The sequence below is a fragment of the Panthera pardus genome, unplaced genomic scaffold (assembly GCF_024362965.1).
Source record: "Panthera pardus isolate Hobbes unplaced genomic scaffold, ASM2436296v1 HiC_scaffold_3, whole genome shotgun sequence".
Taxonomy (NCBI): domain Eukaryota; kingdom Metazoa; phylum Chordata; class Mammalia; order Carnivora; family Felidae; genus Panthera; species Panthera pardus.
In genome coordinates this window covers 18104427-18129565 of record NW_026526876.1, presented here as the reverse complement: position 1 = coordinate 18129565, position 25139 = coordinate 18104427, and the positions used below count along the sequence as shown (strand labels likewise).

General features: G+C 44.6%; 1 protein-coding gene across 1 annotated transcript in view; it reads right to left on the bottom strand.

Moving 5' to 3' along the window:
* SRP68 (signal recognition particle 68) overlaps positions 1-25139 on the bottom strand; it is a 36205-nt gene that overhangs the window by 4991 nt on the left and 6075 nt on the right. Inside the window, exons 5-11 of the mRNA XM_019466162.2 lie at positions 24659-24741; positions 24241-24350; positions 23803-23885; positions 22480-22620; positions 8829-8927; positions 5971-6035; positions 535-691 (exon numbers count right to left, since the gene is read on the bottom strand). Coding sequence (XP_019321707.1) covers positions 535-691; positions 5971-6035; positions 8829-8927; positions 22480-22620; positions 23803-23885; positions 24241-24350; positions 24659-24741 — 738 coding nt within the window. The remainder of the gene's footprint in view (positions 1-534; positions 692-5970; positions 6036-8828; positions 8928-22479; positions 22621-23802; positions 23886-24240; positions 24351-24658; positions 24742-25139) is intronic.

Sequence of the window (25139 nt, the reverse complement as noted above, 5' to 3'; positions counted from 1 at the left end):
GCCCGGGCCAGGAATGACGGGAAGGTCTGTGAGGGGAAGCTTGGCAGCAGCCACGCCTGGTGTCACCGCCGCCCCCTCTCTGCTACCGAAAGCCCGCTTGTCCTTTACGCCCCTGCTCACATCTCCCCTCCTTCTGAGGCCTCCCGGACCAAGTCAGCTAGAGGAGGCCTCTTGCCTCCTTCATTTCAGAGCAGCCCTCTGTTTGGCATCTCCCACAGAGGCCTGGTTTGTGTGCACGTGTCTCTTGATCTTACGCACCGGCCAACTCCCGGGGGCCAAGCCGGCATGGCCTCAGGGGGTCCCACGGCCTGTGGGGGAGGATCTCGCACAGATAACACCTAAGGGGTCACTGGCCTCCACACATCAGCATGTGGCGTGTCGAGGCCCAGACTGCTGAGCTGGTAGAACGAGACCCTTTTTCCCAAGACACTAACAGCTGCTGCCTGTCACACCCCCTTCACTGTGCAAAGCCGAGTCGTTCTGTGTCCAACGTGCAAAGGACGGGCCCTGGCTTCCCTAGTGCTCGTGGGTCACCTGCAGGATGATGTCATAGAGGCGGATCAGATCCTGGGGCCGCGGGGAGCGCTTGCTGTCGTCTTCCGGCTGCTGCTGCAGCAGTGCCTTCTGAAGACCTTTAGCCATGTTCTCGTTCCGCTTGATGGCCGTTGACAGCTTGATGTAAGTCAGGTAGCTGGAATGTACCACACGTCAGCTCAGGTTATGCTCAGAGAAGCTGGCGTTCTGAGAAGAGCACTGGACCACAAGTTGGGACTGACCTGGGGAAGGGCGTGGGGGCGAGGGCGTGTCACACAGTAGGGCCATTTGGCCTGGGCCTCAAGCTCAAGGGGCCCACGATTCTGGCTGCTATTCAGTGGCAAATCTGCGGCGAGCCAGTATGAGACCTTACGATGAAATCTGATTTTAGCTTGAATTATATCCCCTGTTTCTTTCTTAAAGAGCCACAAAGCTACTAACTTCAGGAGTCACTGTTAGTCCTTGAGATGATCCATGGACGGCAAGCTCGTCCCTCGAGCAAGGATTAACGACGTGCTGGCCCACACTATGAGGACACTGAGCTTGCACGACAGCTGCTCCTACTCATCCGATGACCTTCTCTTCTCAGAAAATACTAAGGGACAACTTCTCTGGATGGTTATGTGTACTGAACACACGTACACACTGGAGACTATGCCTGCTTATTGTAACTGGACCGCCTGGAAAATCTCTTTTAATACTTGGGAATATAAATGTGGTAACAATCGAAGACTGTTTAAAATGTATTTAGAGGGGGAAAGTATTTGGGCCTCTAGATCTCTGTCTTACTCTGGCAGAAGACTGGAGGCATCCCTGGGAGAGGACACAGCCTGGGGACAGGCACACAGGCATAGCTGAGGTCAGGATTCCACAAAGAACGCTGGGGATTACGAGACTGTCAAGTCCTAAGTGCTGCCCCCTAGCCTTCCCCTACTCGGCTTGTAGGATAAGAGCTGCTGGTACATTCTGGGGATCTGACCCACCCAAGAAAACACCCTCCGAGATTTTGGAGTCAGGGTCCCGGATGAAAAGGCAGAACCAGAACGTCTGTAGCGAAGCCCAAGCTGATGAGCCCCACGCACAAGTGGAGTTCCCACCAGACAAGGTACATTTTTTAACAGATGTCGAACACCACATAAAGAAAACATCTAACAAGGCAGAAGAGGCCAAAACCAAGGGGAAAAACAGCAACTTGGAAGAATCAGACTTGGCAGGAAGAAGAGGGAGGGAAAACTTTCTGGTCATAAGCTTAGAAAGAGACACTAAGCTTATGGGACACCTGGGTGGCTCAGTTGGTTAAGCATCCAACTTGATTTCGGCTCAGGTCATGATCTCATGGTTTGTGGGATCAAGCCCCCATTGGGCTCTGTGCTGACAGCACAGAGGCTGCTTGGGATTCTCTCTCTCTCTGCCCCTCTCCCACTCGTACTCTCTCTAAATAAATAAATAAACATTAAAAAAAGAGAAAGAGACACTATTTAAAAAAATCAATATTCAAACAATACACACAAACTCTTAGAAATTAAAATGGTATGAGAAATGAGGAAGCTTGTAAGGAAGCCAGCTGGGAGGGACCAAAGGAAGAGCGCGGGCCATCGTGGGAAGGGGTAGGAAATACCTAAATCCAACACACGCGTGTCATTTAGAGACGTAGAGGTAAATACCAAGAGACTTTGTTTAAAGAATGATAAGGGGCAATCCCTATCAAAATAACACGAGCATTCTTCACAGAGCTAGAACAATCAATCCTAAAATTCTAATGGAACCAAAAAAGACCCTGAACAGCCAAAGCAATCTTGAAAAAGAAAACCAAAGCTGGAGGCATCACAATCTTGGACTTTAAGACATATTACAAAGCTGTAATCATCAAGACAGTATGGTACTGGCACAAAAACAGACACTCAGAACAATGGAACAGAACAGAAAACTCAGAAATGGACCTGCAAACATATGGCCAAGAAATCTATGAAAAAGCAGGAAAGAATATCCAATGGAATACAGACAGTCTCTTCAGCAAATGGTGCTGGGAAAACTGGACAGCGACATGCAGAAGAATGAACCTGGACCACTTTCTTACACCACACACAAAAATAAATTCAAAATGGATAAAAGACCTAAACCAAGACAGGAAGCCATCAAAATCCTAGAGGAGAAAGCAGGCAAAAACCTCTTTGACCTCAGCTGCAGCAACTTCTTACTCAACATGCTCCAGAGGCAAGGGAAACAAAAGCAAAAATGAACTATTGAGTTCTCCATCAAAATAAAAAGCTTCTGCACAGCGAAGGAAACAATCAGCAAAACTAAAAGGCAAGCAGCGGAATGGGAGAAGATATCTACAAACGACATATCAGATAAAGGGTTAGTATCCGAGATCTATAAAGAACTTATCAAACTTAACACCCAAAAACCAAATAATCCCGTGAAGAAACGGGCAAAAGACATGAATAGACACTTCTCCAAAGAAGACATCCAGATGGCCGACACATGAAAAAATGCTCCACATCACACATCATCTGGGAAATACAAATCAAAACCACAATGGAGGGGCGCCTGGGTGGCTCAGTCGGTTAAGCGTCCGACTCCAGCTCAGGTCATGATCTCGCGGTCCGTGAGTTCGAGCCCCACGTCGGGCTCTGTGCTGACCGCTCAGAGCCTGGACCCTGTTTCGGATTCTGTGTCTCCCTCTCTCTCTGACCCTCCCCCATTCATGCTCTGTCTCTGTCTCAAAAATAAATAAACGTTAAAAAAAAACAACAAAAAAAAACCCCACAATGGATACCACCTCACTCACACCTGTCAGAATGGCTAGCATTAACAACTCAGGCAACAACAGATGTTGGCAAGGATGCGAAGAAGATCTCTCTTGCACTACTGGCGGGAATGCAAACTGGGGCAGCCACTCTGGAAAACAATATGGAGGTTCTCCAAAAAATTAAAAATAGAACTACCCTATGACCCAGCAATTGCTGTACTATGTATTTATCCACAGGATACAAGTGTGATGATGTTTCGAAAGGGCTCATGCACCCCAATGTTTCTAGCAGTGCTATTGACAATAGCCAAAGTATGGAAAGAGCTCAAATGTCCAACGATGGATGACCGGATAAAGAAGACGGGGCATACATGTACGATGGAGTATTACTCGGCAATCAAAAAGAATGAAATCTTGCCATCTGGAACTACGTGGATGGAACTTGAGGGTATTATGTTAAATGAAGTTAGAAAAAGAGAAATATCATACGACTTCACTCATATGAGGACTTTAAGATACAAAACAGATGAACATAAGGGAAGGAAAGCAAAAATAATATAAAAACAAGGAGGGGGACAAAACATAAAAGACTCTTAAATATAGAGAACAGGGCTGCTGGAGGGGTTGTGGGAGGGGGGGATGGGCTAAATGGGGCATTAAGGAATTCATTCCTGAAATCACTGTTGCGTTATATGCTAACTAACTTGGATGTAAAAAAAAAAAAAAAAAAAAAAAAAGACAAGTGGCTGCTTCTGAGAAATGGGAAAGATCATGAGATGGATTTTCCTAAAGCTTTTCAAAAAAATGAGATTCTCAAAACAAAGTATTACTCAGAGTGGTAAAGGAATTTAGATACATCTTTACAAAGTTTTACGAAAATACAACAGACTAATTGATTCCTGCTGTCAATTTACCCCAAAGCTGGCTTCTAGAGCCTAATTTAAATCCAGAGTCCTGGTACCAGCTAGTTAAAAAAAAATTTTTTTTTTAAATGTTTGTTTATTTTTGAGAGAGAGAGACAGAGTGCGAGTGGGGAAGGGCAGAGAGAGAGAGAGAGAGAGAGAATGAGAGAGAGAGAGAGAGACAGAATCCGAAGCAGGCTCCAGGTTTTGAGCTGTGAGCACAGAGCCTGACACGGGCTCAAACCCACGATCCGCAAGATCATGACCTGAGCCGAAGCTGGACACTTAACTGACTTAGTCACATAGGCCCCCCATCCACGGTCCCGGTACCAGCTACATGTGCAAATGGGAGAAGGGATTCAAAGGCATGGAGGCATCACAGTTTGAAGGTTTTCTGAGTCCTGCTGAAGCTCAGGGTCTTTTCAAGGATAGGAAGTTGGATCAACTCCTGACTCCCGACTCTCTGTGGCTGTTAACTACAAACACGCTCCCTAACCTCCTGGGCCTTGGCTTTCTCACCGAACTGCTGCGATACAGGACATCAGAGAGACGTTCTTGTTCGATACCCCTCCGAGTCATCTGGCACTCAATTGGACATTCACATAATATTGAATTCTCTAATGTAGACAGAGGGTGTTTGCACAGTTTTGTTCTCAAAAAAAAAAGGGAGGGGTTAGGGGAATGGCTGAAAATAGAGCCAAGTTCACTAAAAAAGTTACGAGCAACAACTAAGTAATTAAGATTTCAAGGTCACACGGGGTAGAGAATCTGAGAAGTGCAGTGTTCCCAGGTCGCTTTACTTCTCCCCATGAAGTTCCAAAAAGGTCACTCTTCCTTCCATCCTTCTTCTGTGAAAGAAAATGAGCCATACCTTAAAAAAAAAATTAACCTGACAAAGTGATTTAAAGACGTATTATGAAAGAGCAAAGGGACAGGAAGAGTCCAGCTACGTCTGAGGAAAAACCTGGCGGGGGACCTGCTCCACCAGATACTAAGGCTTACTACAAAGTCACAGGAAATCAAGTACTGGTGCGAGTACAGAAAATCAATCAGCAGAGCAGAAGAGGGTCCAAAAAAGAGCACGTGAGGAGAAAACGGGATGCAGGCCTGACCGAGCTGGCGCTGTAGGTCAGTGGGGGAAGGATGGCATAGTCAATAAATTGTAATGGAACAGCCTATCATCCTAACGGAAAAAAGGTGAAGCAGATCCTTATGCTGCACTCAAAATAAACTCAATATAGAATTAAACTTAAGTTGAAATTGAACTTAAATGTAAAAGGGATGATGGAAAACATTCAGAACACGGAGGAGAGTAACTTTAGGAGTCTGGCACGAGGAGGAGGGTGGTTACCTGTAGAAGAGAGGGAGGAATAACCAGGCTGGGGCCACAGGGAGCTTTGGAGTTACTAGCTGTATTCTCGTTCTTAACATACGACACTTAAAATGACACGGGTCACAGAATAACATACAAATGCAGTATATATACTCTTTTCCTTTTTCTTTTTTTCCTAAGTAGGCTTCACACTCAGCGCAGAGCCCAATGCGAGGCTTGAACTCACAATCCTGAGATCAAGACCTGAGCTGAGATCAAGGGTTGCACACTTGATCAACTGAACCACCCAGGCGTCCCAGTATATACACTCTTATGATAAAACGTGCATACGTTTGTTAGTGTTATTTACTATACAATATTAAAATACACATAAACGTTATATATACTCTTTCATTCCAATGATATATTTTACTACATTGTGAAAAAGTAAAAAAAATGACAGCCCTTACCTGTGCAGGTACTGAAGATTAGATACCTTCCCCGACTCCCCCTCGAGGGTGTAATCTCTCTGTTTCTGCGGAAAGCAATAAAGGTAAAGGTAAAACAGCCGACCCTGTCCTTGGCTCTGACCCCTCATTCCGTGGTGTGGTCCCCAGAGTGCCCTGGAGCACAGGCGCAAGCTCCAGTAAATTAGGGATCTTTAAATATCAAAGATCTCCCGGGCATATTCTAGAACAGCAGGGCCGCTCGGTCGTCACCAGCACCTGAAAACTGGACTTACGTAAGAGAATTCAGAGTTATGGCCAGTCATGCTTCCTGTCCACCGCTCGCGGTGTCCAGACCCAAAGCATGAGCAACAGACAGTCCGCAGCCCGCGGCTCCATTTTAGGGTCTGCACCTCGGATGAGCGTTCTGAGATCCAAACTCTGGCCTGTCAGCTCAGCCTTTTGTGGTTGGCTGAACAACGGCTCCTACAGATGTGAACATCCTAACTCCAGGACTCGCGAAGGTGTTACCTCACACGGTAGGAGCTGTGAAGAAGTTAAGGATGTCTTAGTCAGCCTGGATTATCCAGGTGGGCCCAGTGTAATTACAGGCTCCTTCTGAGAGGGAGCCAGGAGGGCCGGTGACAGAGACGAGGTATTGGGACTGAAGCAGAGGTCAGAGAGGAGTGAAGGGGCCAAGCTGCTGGCTTTGAGCATGGAGGAAGGGGCCACAACGCAAGAAACGTAGGTGGTCTCCAGAAGTTGAAAAACGCCTTCTCTGGAATGCTGAGAATGGATTCCTCCCCTAGAACTTCCAAAGGGATGCAGCCCTACGAACCAGTCTTACACTAAAGGCCATCTGAAGGCGGGAGAGAATTAGATGTGTGTTTTTCAAAACCACTAAGCTTGTGGTAATGTTACAGCAGCCACAGGAAACTAAGACGCCTTGGTATCACCATATTCACCACACGCTGCGAGGGGTCCCTGCAACTGCTGTGGGTTCAAGGTGAATGATGGAGGGCGGGGCTCTGTATATACCTATCAAGTGGATGAAGAGAAGTATAAAATACAAAGGTGGCTTAATGATAAAGGAAACAGGTCCACAGCCTAACAAATATTTATTAACGTTTTTTACTCAAAGCACCACGGCAGACGCTAAAATATAAAGTTGCTTTTAATATGCTTATAATCTCGAAAAAACGTATTTAACAAAGTAAACATAAAACAATACATAAGATGTTAAAAGGTAATTCTGGGCAAAATACCCAACAAAAATTACAGCCACAAGTGCTAGATATTTAGAACACGGGGAGACCTTTATAGGCCAGGACGGTGCAGGCAGGCTTCCCAGAAATGGTGAGCTCTGAGCTGGACACTGAACACCAGGGCGGGGTTTGGACAGGTGAAGAGGAAGAGGAGGGACAAGCCAGGTGTGAGCAGGGAAAGGAGAAAAGGGTAGGAAGGCACGGAGGCGGGAAAGGCCTACTGACAAGATGGTGAATACAGCAGCTTGAGGCACAGGACCCAGAGGGGAGCAGCAAAGTACAATCTGGAAATGGGAAGGCCCAGAATCCAGCTCACGGAGTTGGAACTGCACTTGCCAGACCAGTGAGCTCTCAAGCAGGGTGCACACAACCCAACGAATGTGGTATTAAGAAGAAAATGAGAGGGGCGCCTGGGTGGCGCAGTCGGTTAAGCGTCCGACTTCAGCCAGGTCACGATCTCGCGGTCCGTGAGTTCGAGCCCCGCGTCAGGCTCTGGGCTGATGGCTCGGAGCCTGGAGCCTGTTTCCGATTCTGTGTCTCCCTCTCTCTCTGCCCCTCCCCCGTTCATGCTCTGTCTCTCTCTGTCCCAAAAATAAATTAAAAACGTTGAAAAAAAAAAAAATTAAAAAAAAAAAAATAAATAAAAAAAAAAAAAAAGAAGAAAATGAGAACTTCTACTTATGTTTACCTCATTTCTATTAAATAATAAATTATATATTTACAAATAAGCGTAACAGAGGTACATCCTCCATTTTACTTACTGGGTGCACTATTACAAAAGTTTGGAGACCACTGCTCTAGAACTGGGAGTATCATTGGGTTTTTCAGTGAGACAGTGACATGGGATCAAGAAAGATCCCACTTTTTGCTACCAGCAGGAAAGACCTGGAGAACTGAACCCCGACCAAGATGGTAAAGAACAGTCAGACCTCTGTGGCAGTCTAAGACAAAAAGCTAATCAGAAACGGGGTCGGGGTGGGGGAGGGGTGGACAAGTGGAGACAGAAGTCACAAAGAGAGTTAGCAGGGTTGCTGGTGATATGAAGAGATAAAAATGGTTCCAAGGTTTTCAGCCCAGATGCCCGAAAGAATCACAGTGATATTAAAAAAGGGAGCACTGTGGGGCGCCTGGGTGGCTCAGTCGGTTAAGTGTCCGACTTCGGCTCAGGTCACGATCTCGCGGTCCGTGAGTTCGAGCCCCGCGTCGGGCTCTGGGCTGATGGCTCGGAGCCTGGAGCCTGTTTCAGATTCTGTGTCTCCCTCTCTCTCTGCCCCTCCCCCATTCATGCTCTGTCTCTCTCTGTCTCAAAAATAAATAAACGTTTAAAAAAAAAAGGGAGCACTGGAGAATTAATTACCTGGAGCTATGAACTTGAGACCAAAGGCTTAATACGAACCCATTAAGAGGAAGAGGATGGAGAGAAAAATCTCTCAATCTGATGGAGTTCACAGGCATCTGTTTGTTAGCAGACCACCATAGCTAAAAACACCATGGCTAAGAGTCCCTGCACTCAGACCACTGGACCCCCTGCCCCACTCCCACACTGAGAATGAGACACACAGACCGAGAAGGACCTCAGCCCCGAGCAAGAGCCTGGGGCCCAGATGACAGTCCTACCTGATCCGGCTTGAGCTCTTCTCGAACGGCCTGGATAGCGTCCCGACACTCACTGAGCATGGACTCAAACAGGCGCTCCTTGGTTTCTTCACTTTCAGCCTACACAAAGACGGAATGAAGTAAAAGATTTTCTTCTGAGTAAGCCACAGTACTCTAATGGGAGGAGGGCATAACAGTGCCTTGGTTCCCATTACACATTGAACACACACATCCAAAACACCCTAAATCACAGACCATTTCAATTGTCACTCTTCTCCACCGTGTAAGATTTTTCTTACAGTCTTTCTCATTATTTGTATGGAAATGGAATTTTATATATATTCACATACAAATATAAAGCGAACATACGGAGAAAGAATCTGCATAACTGATCTGAAACTGTCAAACGATAGATGCTTGAAATTTTTTCCTATCATGAAACTTTCTACCACTTTCCTCCCACACGCCTACCTCTGCTCAGGACCTGCGTCTGACATCCTTGAAGCACAGCACACCCCACACTGAAACACAGCATGCCAGAACAAATGGTCTGAAACCCTACTGTGCGCCAGCAGAATTGCCCTTACAAATGTAACCCCAAGACTCGCTGATTCTGGATTTCTATTAGGTCCAAGCAAGTGAGTAACAGGGCCAACCAATACCCAATTAAAAATATATTTCTCTTAAGTATCACACGAAGCTCCCTTCACCACAGAAATCTTGTACCCTGATATTCCCTGTGGCTCTGCTGAGGCTGACAAGCACTCCACGACAGTCTCTGTACAAGTTCAAGGGTGTGGTTACCCCTCTGCCAGCCAGCAGGGATAAGGGAAGAGTGATTCATGAACCGAGTACCTGCCAAACCACATTACCATTGTAAAGAATCTGATCGAGCAGGTAGGAATGGAGGAGAGGCAGAAAGGAGATGGACCCGCTGTGACTTTAAAACATCAACACTCCATTATTGCATTTGACTTTCCACACATACATCCAATCTAATCTCTTGACATTCAACTGACCTTTAAGCCCAAAAGAAAAAACCCAGTACTGCCCACTCCTTGAAGAGGCTGGTAGGGGCTTATAGAAAAACCTTTTCTTCTCTTGAGAACTCTTATGTTTTTCCTGGTTTCCCGTGGAAAAAAAAAACAACAAAAAAGTCCTTAGGAATTACCCAATATAAATCAAACATACTTTTCTACTTATATTGACTTTCCTGTTGATCACTAACTTAGGAAAAAATCAAGGGCACATTCTATAAACCTATAAAGGCAAACATGGCCACCATTAATTTGCTGAAACCTGAAGAGCACTGTCCAAGAGAACTTTCTGTGATGGGGCACCTGGCTGGCTCAGTCAGTAGAGCACATGACTCTCAATCTCGGAGCTGTGAGTTCGAGCCCCATGTTGGGTGTAGCGATTATTTATTTTATTTTTTAAGTTTTTATTTATTATTTGTTTTAATCTTTATTTTTGAGAGAGACACACACACAGAATCCAAAGCAGGCTCCAGGCTCTGAGCTGTCAGCACAGAGCCCGACGCGGGGCTTGAACCACAAACTGTGAGATCGTGACCTGAGCCGAAGTCAGACACTTAACCGACTGAGCCACCCAGGCGCCCCAATAAAACACTCTTAAGCAGCACCTCAAGTTAGCAAGATCCTCTGCAATAACTGAATCAAACCTGCTGGCCAAAGGTTTTGAAGTGTGAACCTGTGGGCTGGGGCGGCCACGTAACAGTTAACCGGAGTAAGACCTATAGACACACTTGCCACCGACCACGACCATGCACGAACCCCCAGCCACACTGTTAGCAGGCAGGGTGAGCCTGTGCGTCCAGCACCGTGTCGGGGGAGGGTTTCGCCTTTTCGGGCAAAGGGTATATGAAGTTAAGAGAAGAGCAAGCCTTGTTTCGCCAGCTACCTAGGAGCGGTCTGCCTTCCTGTAGAGAGAGCGTGGCTCAAGTAACTGAAACGATGCAAAACGCTCGGCCTCTTTACTGCTGTGGGTCACCCCGTTCCCTCTGAGTAAGGACACCTCGGCACCAAGGTGCTGAACACAAGTAAACTTTCCCACTGCTCCCACGAAAGCCTCCGTTCCAGCAGGAGTTTTACAGAAGCCTTAAACCACATTGCAGGAAAAAGCCCACGGCAAGGGAGGGCCCGCGGTCACACAGCACAGTGACTCAGAGATCGCTAATCTCTGCAGCAGAGCTTCTCAGGGTTCGCCCCGCACTGGGCAAGAGGTCTCCAAACAGAAAGGCTGAAACGTACTTTGCTACTTTCACCCGTATTTATAAGCCTATCTGGGAGGCTAATAGCCCTGAAAGACAATGGGACAAGATCCGCCCTCCGTGGAGAGGCAGGATTCCCCAGGATCTGCATGCAGACCCCTCACGTCTGCCACGGAACGAACAAGAACGTGCTCCTGTACTCAAGTGGCAACCTCCCTGCCTAAGAATCTGTGGTAGGCCTGCACCTTTTCCAGGTGTGCCTATGAGGCAGAGAAACCTTAAGCCCAGAAGTAATGTGTTACTCGGACCTAATAAGCTAAAAAATTCTAATCAGTTTTTATAGAACTTGGGACACCCCAGGATGTGTTTTTCGACAGCCTCAAGACATGTCTCAGGGCCACGTACGCGTGCAGAGGAAAAGCAGCTGCTGTGTGTCCTGGGGTAGAGACCAGACCCCCTGCTATTCAAAAGGGCTTCCAGACTGTTTTCACTGGTCTACAAAGACTGCTGGAAGGTGGCGGTGTGACTAAGAGACTGACAAGACGAGTCTGACCACATTCTGCACCGCACCTGCAGGAGAACCAAGGGGATGGGACCAAGCCTTCCCCAGGCCACTAGGGGCCAGGAAACAACACATGGAAATCTGCTAAAGGAGGAGAACACAAACCTCCCTTAAGGAACAGATTTAAAAAAAAAAAAAAAAAAAAGAGAGAGAGAAGGGGACAAATGGTCTCCCTTCCACTCATACTTTAAAATATTAACCATGACCCGAGGATAAGACTCATCAAACCTGCCATCCTCCCCAAAAGAGCTGCCTGACAACATTTTCACAATGCAACCACCAGTGACAATTCAGGTATGATTAAGTATTAACAAAACAAAACAGAAACAAATTATAAAGTAAGGCAATTATTTAGCACACGAAGACGTAAAGTCTGGCTCAGGAGACCAAGAATGTTGCAACTGGATTTTGGCAGTGGATTTATTCTCTGCTCCAGTCTTTTCGGTCTAACACTCTATCTCCCTGAATTATTTCTTCCTTCCAGGCTTTTCAGTAAACCGCTGTTCTAACATTTAAATGGCATAAAAGCTCTACAAGCAAACATCACTGGGCCTACCCAATTCTTGCATTCCAGTTCCTAGAGAGGGGCAACAGCAGTACTAGTTAAGAAACACTCAAGACGTGCCTGGCCGGCTCAGTGGGTGGAGCACACAACTCTTGATCTCAGGGTTGTGGGTTCAAGCCCCACGATGGGTGTGGAGATTACTTAAGATCTTCAAGGGAAAAAACAAAAGAAAAGCAGCACTGAAGCACTGAAACCAGGAGTCCGCATCTCCAAGGCACAGCTCTTGGCTCCCAGGGCAAAGAACAACTCCACATAACGAGAACGGGCAAGGTGGACAGGGCCTGTGTGATATCCAGCCAAATAATCTGGCAGGGGCACAAAGGGGGAAGTGGTTCTTCTTGGGATCAACCTCAAATGGCCAAAGGGTATTTTCCATAGTTAATAACCCATGTTTGATTCAATTCAATAGACATGTAATCAGCTACAGTGCACGACCTGACATCTAAGGATTTAACTAAACTTTATTTCATACTGTACCTGAATTATTTTATTTACCCGCTAGATTTGGTATATGTGTGACATACGACATTAGGCACTGAACTGTTTCTAATGTTAAAACCTTACCAGGATTCTCTGGGATTGACACACTTTTGTTCGATCAAGATCTTTTACATCTACCACATTATTTGAAGATCTCTGATATTCAGAAGTGACCCTAATGCCCTACTGTAAGATCCTTAATACCCAGAGATCACTGTATTCACTGCAATCAGAACATCAACTAGGCACTTGACAGGGGCTAACAAACACTACACATCCTACAAACACTAAAAGGATAAGGGAACATTATAAACTTAATGTCAATAAATTCAACACTGTACATGAAATTAATATATCCTTTTTTTTTTAAATTTTTTTTTAACGTTTTATTTATTTTTGAGACAGAGAGAGACAGAGCATGAACAGGGGAGGGTCAGCGAGAGGGAGACACAGAATCTGAAACAGGCTCCAGGCTCCGAGCTGTCAGCACAGAGCCCAACGCGGGGCTTGAACTCACTGACCGCGAGATCATGACCTGAGCCGAAGTCGGCCGCTTAACTGACTGAGCCACCCAGGCGCCCCTATATCCTTTTTAAAAATAAGATTCATCCAAAGGACACAAGATGAAACAAAATCTGAGTGCTTTATCTAATAAAAGAATTATATTTGTTGGGGCGCCTGGGTGGCTCAGTCGGTTGAGTGACCGACTTTGGCTCAGGTCATCATCTCACGGGTCGTGAGTTTGAGCCCCGCGTCGGGCTCTGTACTGACAGCTCAGACCCTGGAGCCTGCTTCAGATTCTGGGTCTCCCTCTCTCTCTGCCCCTCTCCCACTCATGCTCTGTCTCTACCTCAGAAATAAATTAACATTAAAAAAAAAAAAGAATCATACTTGTTTAAAACAAGCAAAAACAGGGGTGCCTGGGTAGCTCAGCTGGTTAAGTGTCTGACTTCGGCTCAGGTCATGATCTCGTGGTTTGTGAATTCGAGCCCCGCATCCGGCTCTGTGGTGACAGCCTGGAGCCTGCTTTGGATTCTGTGTCTCCCTCTCTCTCTCTCTCTCTGCCCCTCCCCTGCTTGTGCTCTTTCTCTCAAAAACAAACGTTAAAAAAAATTATTTTTATGGCACAAAACACTCAGATCAATGGAACAATATAGAGAACCCAGAAATGGACCCACAAACGTATGGCCAACTGATCTTTGACAAAGCAGGAAAGAATATCCAATGGAATAAAGACAGTCTCTTCAGCAAGTGGGGCTGGGAAAACTGAACAACAACATGCAGAAAAATGAACCTGGACCACTTTCTTACACAATACACAAAAATAAACTCAAAGTGGATGAAAGACCTAAACGTTAAGACAGAAAGTCATCAAAATCCTAGAGGAGAAAGCAGGCAAAAGCCTCTTTGACCTCAGCCACAGCAACTTCTTATTCAGTATGTCTCTGGAGGCCAGGGAAACCAAAGCAAAGATGAACTACTGGGACCTCATCAAAATAAAAAGCTTCTGCACAGCGAAGGAAACAATCAGCAAAACTAAAAGGCAACTGACAGAATGGGTAAAGACATTTGCAAACGACCTATCAGATAAAGAGTTAGTATTTTAAGATTTATAAAGAACTTATCAAACTCAACACCCAAAAACCAAATAATCCAGTGAAGAAACGGGCAGAAGACATAGACACTTCTCTAAAGAAGACATCTATATGGCCAACCAATACATGAAAAAATGCTCAACATCACTCATCATCCAGGAAACGCAAATCAAAACCACAATGAGATACCACCTCACCTGTCAGAATGGCTAACATCAACAACTCAGGCCAACAACAGAGGATGCGGAGAAAGAGGATTTCTTGTACTGCTGGTGGGAATGCATGCTGGTGCGGCCATTCTGAAATGGAGGGTTCCTCAAAAAACTAAAAATAGAACTACCTTACGACCCAGCAACTGCACTACTGGGTATCTATCCAAAGGATACAGGTGTGCTGTTTCAAAGGGACACATGCACCCCAATGTTTATAGCAGCACTATCAACAATAGCCAAAGTATGGAAAGAGCCCAAATGTCCATCAATGGATGAATGGATAAAGAAGATATGGTGTCGGGGCGCCTGGGTGGCTCAGTCGGTTGAGTGTCCGACTTCGGCTCAGGTCATGATCTCACAGCTTGTCAGTTCGAGCCCCGCGTCGGGCTCTGGGCTAACAGCTCAGAGCCTGGAGCCTGCTTCAGATTCTGTACCTCCCTCTCTCTCTGCCCCTAACCCACTCGCTTTCTGTCTCTGTCTCTCTCAAAAATAAATAAACATTAAAAAAAAAAAAAAAAAAAAAGGATGTGGTGTGTATACACACACAGACACACACACAATGGAATATTACTTGGCAAACAAGAAGAATGAAATCTTGCCATTTGCAACTACGTGGATGAAACTAGAGGATATTATGCTAAGCGAAATTAGAGAAAGACAAACATATGACTTCACTCACATGAGGACTTTAAGATACAAAACAGATGAACATAAGGGAAGGGAAACAAAAATAATATAAAAACAGGGAGGGGGACAAAACATAAGAGACTCTTAAACATGGAGAACAAACAGAGGGTTGCTGGAGGGGTTGTGGGGGGACGATGGGCTAAATGGGGCATTAAGGAATTTATCCCTGAAATCATTGTTGCACCATGTGCTAACTTGGATGTATGTTACGAAAAAACAAATTACAGAAAAAAAATTTTTTTTAAACAAGCAAAAACAAATTTTACAAACCTTCCCACAAGTATCAACTCATTATGTTGTACACCTGAAAGTATGTGTTTTATGTCAATTACATCCCATCCCAAAAAAGAAAACAAAAAACAAAAACTTCCTACAAAGAAAACTCCAGGCCCAATATTTTCACTAGTGAATTATAACAAGTATTTGAGAAAGAAAAATACTGATATGACATAAACTCTTTCAGAAACAAGGAAGGAAAATCTCCAAACTTGTTTTATGAAGTTGTGTGTAACCCTGATACCAAATTCTGAAAAAAGACATTATAAGCCACTATTCCTCATTAAAATAGATGCAAAATTCTTCAATACTACCAACGGAAATCCAGCAGTCTGTAAAAAGTACAGTAATGTATCACAGCCAAGTGGGGTTACCTCAGATATACAAGATTGGTTTAACACTGAAAATTAACCAATGAAATTCACTATCTTAGCATTCTTTTTTTTATACAGTTTACCCATTAACTTTTTTTTAATGATAATTTAACTCTATTTTTTATGCTTTAAAATTTACATCCAAATTAGTTAGTATATAGTGAAGCAATGATTTCAGGAGTAGGTTCCTTAGTGCCCCTTCCCCATTTAGCCCCTCCCCCCTCCCACAACCCCTACCATCTTAACAATCTTATCTTCAGCCTTTACTCTCCCAAATGGAAATTTTGGTGGTTTGGGGTTTTTTTTTGATGTTTACAAAAAACATCCTCATATGGCTCCTTCTCTCCCTTTGATTTCTTACACCCTCCAACACTCCACCATATCCCATGGAATAGCAATTAAAAACCCATACGATCTTGCTGGCGTACCTGCACATTACAATTTTCACCGGCAGTGGGTCAAGCCTTATGTCAGGTTTTCTAATGACCCAACCTGACTGAGGTGCAGCTACATTTAGCAGTGAAAGCTCGCAGGAGCCGGGGCAAGAAACCTCGGCTACTTATCCTGACTTACTCTCAAAATAAAATCCTAGGCCAGCTCTCTGTGGAACTGCATAAAACGTGTCCAGTGGGAAGGGCTCTTTCCCTTGTGTTAAGAAGCACCTGCATGTTCTTAAACTGAGTAACTTTAGGGGCACCCGGGTGGCTCAGTCAGTTAAGCGTCCGACTTTGGCTCATGTCATGATCTCGTGGTTTGTGGGTTTGAGCCTCACACAGGGCCGTCTGTTGTCAGCACAGAGACTGCTTCAGATCCTCTGTCTCCAGCTCTCTCTGCCCTTCGCCTGTTCTCGCTCTCAAAAATAAACGTTTAGAAATAAATAAACAAACAAACAAACAAATGAATACATAAATAAATTGAGTAACTTCAGCAATGTAAGTAAGACACAAAGGATAATGGATAAATGAATGCTGGAGATCTTTAGAAAATGATAAAACACAACAATGCACCACCTTCACTACTGAGCCTTTATATTATCGCAAAGAGTTACTTACTGAAGGATAGTCTTCTTCTTAAGGACTTCAAATACCAGTTAACAAAACATAGCTTATGAAGAAATAACCCAAACTATCAAATACACTGACCTTTTGCTATCCTTCCACTTCACTTTTTTGGGCACGCACTTACTAACAGAATTTTAAAACAAACATCACCTCCAGTACATCAAGATTGAAAATTCTTTGCTGTTTTTTAACGTTTATTTATTTTTTAAGAGAGAGAACAGGGGATGGGGAGAGATAAAAGGGGACAGAGGATCCAAAGCAGGCTCTGCGCTGACAGCAGAGGGCCCGATGCAGGGCTCGAATTCACGAACTGTGAAATATGACCTGAGCCAAAGACAGATGCTTAACCGACTGAGCCACCCAGGTGCCGCAATTCTTTGTTGTTGTTTTAAAAAAAATTTTAATGTTTATTTATTTTTGAGAGAGAGACAGACAGAGTGCAAGTGGGGGAGGGGAAGAGAGAGAGGGAGACACAGAATCTGAAGCAGGTTCCAGGCTCTGAGCTGTCAGCACAGAGTGAGTTCGATGCAGGGCTCAAACTCACGAACTGCGAGATCATGACCTGAGGCAAAGTTGCCACCCAGATGCCCCAAGATTGAAAATTCTTAACTTAGATAACTTTATTCAATCAAAAAAAGAGATCAAACATACCTACTTTTAAGTCTACGTGGTATTTTTCACTTTACACAATTTATCCTACAACAGTAATCCAAAATACAGAAAAGTCCATCCAGTTTTCACTGCACCATCGTTTACAGTGCTTAAAAACTGTACAGAATACGAATGCCCAGATGTGCCTTGATTAAACAACATTTTAAAAAGCGCACTTGCCATTATCTGTGTATATTAAAACGGATATTAAGTAGAATACACTTAACTACACAAACGCAAACACTGGCAATGAGGTGAGAACACAGGACTGGCACATGCACTGAGATGACGGACTCTGAATACAGCTGACCCTTGGACAATGTGGCAGTCAAGGGCGCGGGCCCATGAAGTCAAAAATCCCAGCAGAACTTCCGACTACACAAAAACCTAACTACTAAGAGTCTCCTGTTGATAGGAGCCTCGCCAATAACATAAACAGTCTACGAACACCTATTTTCTGTGTCAGATGGGAAATACTACATTTTCCCCCTTTGTGCTTGCCAAAGCCTTTTAATTTTCCTTCGTCTTTTCACAAATGCCTAACAAACAATTATAATTTGTAGAGCTATTGAAAGCATGGTCCCTGGACCAGCAGAATTAGCACCACTTGGGAGTTTATTAGAAAAACAAATTCTTGGGCCCCAACGCAGACTTACTAAATCAAAATCTCTGAGGGGTGGGGCCTTGAGTATGTTTTGTTTGTTTTTTTTTTAATCACTGTATTATTTTTTTCATCATGGTAAGCGTACTTTTTAATATTTATTTACTTACTCTCTACACCCAACATGGCACGTGAACTCACAACCCTGAGGTCAAGAGTCACAGGCTCCTCTGCCTGAGTCAGCCAGGCGCCCAGGTACGTGTACTCGTTGATCCCTGTCCTCCTTTTCATCCATCCCACCCCCGCCACCTCCCCTCTGGTATATACTGCATTCTACATAGTACAGTCTCTGTTACATCCTATATTCTTATAATAAAATAAGTCAGGGGAGAGAAAACGTTAAGAAAGCCGTACAGAAAATATGTTCAAAGCATTAGATTTATAAAAAAAAAAAAAAAAATCCACATTGGGGCACCTGAGTGGTTCAGTCAGTTGGGCGTCCAACTTCGGCTCAGGTCACGATCTCGCGGTTTGTGAGTTCGAGCCCCGTGTCAGGCTCTGTGCTGACAGCTCAGCCTGGAGCCTACTTCAGATTGTGTCTCCCTCTCTCTGCCCCTCCCCTGCTCACACTCTGTCTCTCTCAATAATAAATAAACGTTAAAAAAAAATTTTTTTTTTAAAATCCACGTACAGGTGGACCTGCCTGGTCAAACCTATATAGTTCAAGGATCACCTGTATCTTTTTTTTAACCTATTCGAGGCTGGAATAACGTTGTTATTTTCTTGTCAATACTATCAAACTTTTGGCCAATCTTGAACTGCTTTAAAAGGAGTGGCTACTGGGCACCTGAGTGGTTAACCATCCGAGTCTCGATTTCAGCTCAGGTCATGATCTCACAGTTCCTGAGTTCAAGCCCTATGTCTGGCTCCACATGGTCAGCACCGAGCCTGCTTGGGATTCTCTGTCTTCCTCTCTCTCTGCCCTGACCCTGCTTACTCACTCACTCTCTCTCAAAATAAATAAATAAACTTAAAAAAAAAAAAGGAGTGGCTATGATCTAAAGATCCAGAAGTCGACCCTTCACATATACTAACACCTGAGTTTAAGAGTGGTCCTTTTAAACACATACACAAAGCTGAACTAGTCATCACATGACTGAAATGATCTTCAATTTCAAAAGCAATGGCTTCACATGCAGTCATAAAATGCTTTCACTTCATCTAATTTAATTCAAGTTAATTTCACAAATAAGGCAAAAAGATCTTCCCCCAGATGAATTTTTATTTTCTAATTATGTGTACAAAGCAGGAGAAAAGATAAATTCAGATAAAACACGACTATTCCTTCTCCTCCCACTAACTACTGAACTGGAGACGATTCCCCTGCCAAGGACTTTTTCTTTTTTTTTCTCCCGCTCTCCCTCTCTTTTTCTTTTTTTTTTTTATTTATTTTTGATAGACAGAAAGAGATAGAGCACAAGCGGGGGAGGGGCGGAGAGAGAGGGAGACACAGAATCGGAAGCAGGCTCCAGGATTGAGCTGTCAGCACAGAGCCCGACGTGGGGCTCGAACCCACAAACCACGAGATCATGACCTGAGCCGAAGTCAGCCGCTCAACCGACTGAGCCACCCAGGCGCCCCTCTTTTTCAAGTAGTCTCCATATCCAGCATGGAGTCCAACGTGGGGTTTGAACTTGTGACCCTGAGATCAAGAACTGAGCTAAGATCAAGAGTCAGATGTTTAAACGACTGAGCCACCCAAGCACCCCAAGGACTATTTGTTTCAGTGAAGGTTCTGCTCATTCAGTCTTTCCCAGGGAACCAGGACTCTGCTTGTATACTGCATTAAGTAAGATTACATTAGCTGTTCACCAAAGCCAAGTTAAATGATCCTGCTACTAGCCTTCCTGGTACACGGGAAAGTTCAAGGAACATGAGCTTTGGAGTCAAAAGGGCAAGATTTTTTATTTTCTTTTTTAAGTTTATTATTTTGAGACACACAGACAGCAGAGGAAGGGCAGAGAGAGAAGGAGAGCGAGAATCCTAGGCAGGATCCATGCTGTCAGCATGGAGCCCAACGTGGGACTTGAACTCACAAACTCTGAGATCATGACTGAGCTGAAACCAAGAGTCAGATATTTAACCTACTGAGCCACCCAGGTACCCCCCACCTTTAAAAAAAATTTTTTTTTAAGTTTGTTTATTTTGAGAGACCAAGAGAACAGAGGAGGGGCAGAGAGGGAGAGGGAGGGAGAGAAAAAATGGCATGGTTTTAAAGGCAAGCACTGTTTTCCCATCTGTAAAATGAGAGTATTACCCACTCCATAGAGTTAAAAAGGTAAAAACACGAAAGCTTTAGACAGTGTATCTGGGACATTAAGGAGGACCGTTCCCCTCCTTTGGTCATCTCTGGGGTGTGTCTGTCCAGGCGACCACTGTGTATTTTTAAATTTTGTGGACTGATGTGTAAGACCATGGAAAATCCTTACAACATGCTAAGAAAAACAGGATATAAAACTGGATCTCAGTATGATTTCAACAAGTAAAAATAATACTTGAGATCTTTTATAAGTATAAAAAAGACTAAAAGGAAGTACATTGTCCTTTTTATCAATATAATGCAACGTCAATGAAGGTATATGGGAAGTGGGACTAAAGGTTGATCTCTTAAAAAAACATTTCTCTTTTCTAAACATTAAGCTAAATAACTTTTTTAAATTAACAAATGTTAGGGGCGCCTGGGTGGCTCAGTCGGTTAAGCGTCCGACTTCGGCTCAGGTTATGATCTCACAGTCCGTGAGTTCGAGCCCCGCCTCGGGCTCTGTGCTGACAGCTCAGAGCCTGGAGCCTGCTTCGCATTCTGTGTCTCCCTCTCCCTCTGACCCTCCCCCGTTCATGCTCTGTCTCTGTCTCAAAAATAAATAAACATTAAAAAAAAAAAAAAAATTAACAAATGTTAGCTTTTCTTCTCATTTGCCTAATATACGTCTGTGGCCCTATTCCCAAGGAGCCCCCCACTTAACTCGCTCCTGGGCCACTCCCCACCCAGACTGCAGCCTGAACCCCCGCCCCATTACCAATGACGCAGCTTACCTCTTCCGGCACATACCGCCTTGAAACAAAAGAATGAACCCAACTACATAATCTACAGGATTGCTACCAGAATCCTAGTTCAGAAGAGATACTACCACACAGCAGTGCCGATGAAATGCTCTCCAAAAAAATTTCTCGATCTTTTAAAAAAAAAACAAATCAACTTACTGCTATCGTTCTAGTCTCCTGCTCTTTCAGCAAATGGAAGGGAAACAAGAGGGGCAATATACGACATAGAGACACAAAGAAATTCTTCCACTGTTGAAGGCTGCCCCCAGCCCAAAGTAGCTGTTTTGGAACAAGTCACCTAAAAGTCTGGATGCTTAAAACAACTCACGAGCACAACGAGCAAAGCACTCCTACGTACGAATCATTCAGGGTGCAACAGTTTTCTGCCACGTGGCAGGAAACGCCCCTGGTTCCTGGGGAGGCTGGAGACACATTCAGCAGCCTGCTTTTTTTTTTTTTTTTTAAATGTTCTTCACCTCACACAGAGGAAGAGCTCCAAAAAGGGCCTTCCTCGTAACTGTCTACTTTGTAAAAACCCAGATCGCCAGGATCTCTCATCTTTTGGAACTTATTTGGTTGTTCACACCCATAAACAGGTGACAATTATGTCAGTAAGCACATCAAGTATACCGCTTTACATGAACATTACGTAAACGCCACATGTACAACAAGATATTCTGGCTTACCTAGGTGCTCCTGAAAAGGCTCAGGAACAAGAGGTGGCCCCTTTAGGGACAGAAGGCTAGGACAAGAGGTCACAACAGCTAAGCTGCTGCACCACCTACTGGGCTGGACGGGACTCCTTGCATTAAGCCAGCCTCTTACTGCTCCCATTTCCACGTCCATAGCAGCTACTGCCAATTTCTGTGCCCTCTCTACCTAAGAACTCTTCTCCAAGCCCAGCCTTTACAAAAATTTGGTGACCAAATCCCAAATAGCATTGAGACGAATTTTTTGTTTTGTGAGAAATGAACACCAAGAAAACACTACACCTGGGGGCGTCTGGGTGGCTAAGTAGACTGTATCCGACTCTTGATTTCGGCTCAGGTCATGATCTCACGGTTTCATGAGTTGGAGCTCCTTGTTGGGCTCTGTGCTGACAGCACAGACCCTGCCTGGGATTCTCCCTCGCACTCTGCCCCTCCCCTGCTCACGCTCTCTCTGTCTCTCTCAGAATAAACAAATTTAAAACAAAACAAAACCAACCACGACACCTTAAGCACGCAAGGGCAACCTCAGACGCATACCGAAGAGAGAACAGGCACTTCCTCCTCACCTGAGCAATGGCTGCTTCGTTATCAGCCAGTCCCAATAAAAAGATCCTCACTTTGTCGATCTTCACCGGAACCGTCCTCCCTCTCCACTCCACTTCACTCATGGTGGCTGCCTGTTTGGCTCGAGTCTGAGTGATCAACGCCTGGAAAGGAGTTTTAAAAAAATTACAGTTTTAACTGGTGATGGTTAAAGTAAGTAGAAACTACAAGCTGCCTGTTTCTATAATCAACACGGTTCACTTTCTAAAGCAGAATATAAATTGTACTTAAATAATTCCTCCTTGGTTATCATCTATCTTAGCTTACAGAAACTCAAACATTAAAGAACATAACTGAAGGGGCGCCTGGGGGGCTCAGTTGGTTAGGCGACCGACTTCGGCTCAGGTCATGATGTCACGGTTTGTGAGTGCAAGCCCTGTGTCGGGCTCTGTGCTGACAGCTCAGAGCCTGGAGCCTGCTTCGGATTCTGTGTCTCCCCCTGTCTCTGGCCCTCCCCTGCTCACGCTCTGTGTCTCCCTGTCTCTCAATAACAAATAAACGTTTGAAAAAAAAAAAAAAAAAAGAATAGAACAGAACAGAAGGTTAAAAAGAGCAACACTGGGGTGCCTGGGTGGCTCAGTTGGTTAAGTGTCTGACTTCAGCTCAGATCACAATCTCGTATTTCATGAGTTTGAGCCTCACATATGGCTCTCTGCTGTCAGTGCGGAGCCTGTTTCAGATCCTCTGTTTCCCTCTCTCTTTGCCCCTTCTCCATTCGCACTCTCTCTCTAAAATAAATTTTTAAAAATAAATAAAATAAAATAAAATAAAATAAAATAGGGGCGCCTGGGTGGCTTAAGCATCCGACTCTTGGTTTCAGCTCAGGTCATGATCTTAGTTTCGTGGGTTCGAGCCCCACATCAGGCTCCACGCTGGATTCTCTCTTCTTTCTCTGCTCCTCCCCCCACATCCACTGTCTCTTTCTCAAAATAAAATAAACTTAAAAACATATATATTCTTAAGCATCCAACTTCAGCTCAGGTCATGATCTCACGGTTCACAGGTTCAAGCCCCACGTCGGGCTCTGTGCTGAGCTCAGAGCCTGGAGCCTGCTTCAGATTCTCTCCCTCTCTCTCTGCCCCTCCCCCGCTCACACTGTCACTGCCTCCCTCTCTCTCTCTCAAAAATAAACATAAAATGTTAAATATATATATATTTTTTAAAGTACACGAACACAAATCTACATATATTAATAGCAATTACACCGGAGGTAAGAGTATAGCTTATTTCTTTTTTCTGGACTTTTTCAAACCAAAGGCTTCACAAAAATGTACGGACCAGATTACCTCCAATTTTTCAGCCAGGAGGCCCTCAGTGCCCCCAGACCTCAATCTCATCTGCATGAGTTCATTGATAGCCGACTGGTCCCCTGAAAAGAGAGAGAGGTGTTGAGTGGAAAATCCTGAAGGGTCTCTTCTCTTGAGAACCACTAGATTCAACTCCACAGTCTTCCCATCGCGTGAGCACATTTCAGTGAATCCCAAGTCCTTTGACAAAGCTCTGGAGGAGCACACATGTTGGCAGGGTGGAAACAAAGCACAGGGATTGCCTTCTGCAACTCTAAGCCAAGCTGATTTCAATAGCTCTACTTTTCTCATTAGCCAAAACCCATGCCACAGATGGATGCAAGGACAAGGGAAGAACGGAAGTTCAATAAATCCTCTAGGCTCTCCCGGATGAACCACCAATAACCCACCCGTCAAGACAGCTCAGCCCTTGCTCACCAATGTTATATGCACAGTAGCGGATGTTAGGCGAGATCTCCTCCACACGTTGGTTGTACAGCACGGCCTGCTCTTCTGTGAAAGCACTGGCTAGCTTCTCATAGATAGTTCTGCGAGGAAAGAAACATCTGGTTTCACAGCAGCCTTATTTAAGAAAATAAAAAGGAACAGTTGCTGAAAACAAAACACGGCCCTCTGAGGTCCTTCTACCAACTATGAGAACTGGTGTATTCTAAAGATGAATGAGAATAATCAATGTTTCCAAAGGGAAGGGAAAAAATTAAATAAATAAATAAAGCAAAAGAAATAAAAATCAAAGAAACTGTACTTTCGTAGAAACAATCGTTAAGTTATCTGCCGCCTGAATGGGACTATGTACAATCAAAACTGGCCATGGCTTCTGGACCGGAGGACTTACTTGCATTTGTTAAAAGCCTCAATGGCAGCTTTCCATTCCTGATGTTCAAAACGCAGCATTCCTGAGAGGTAAGCCGTGTAAGCCTGGGAGGGTGGGAAAAGGGAAAGGCTTCAACACCCACGAGTCGATGCCACAGCTCAGCCTCCTCCACCTGCTTTCAGCTTTGACATCAGGAATATAGACATATTCGGGGTAATTTTAAACAGGAAACTTATGGGCGCCTGCGTGATTCAGTCAGTTAAACATCCGACTCTTGATTTCAGCTGAGGTCATGATCTCACGGTTCGTGAGATCAAGTCCCACACTGGGCTCTACGCTGACAGCCTAGAGCCTGCTTGGGATTCTCTGTCTCCCTCTCTCTGCGTCTCTCCTCTCCCCCTCAAAATAAACAAATAAACATTTAAAGAAAAGAGAGAGAGAAAACTTATTTAATAAGATGTAACATACAGAAAATTCATGATGATTCATTTACTTCCCAGGA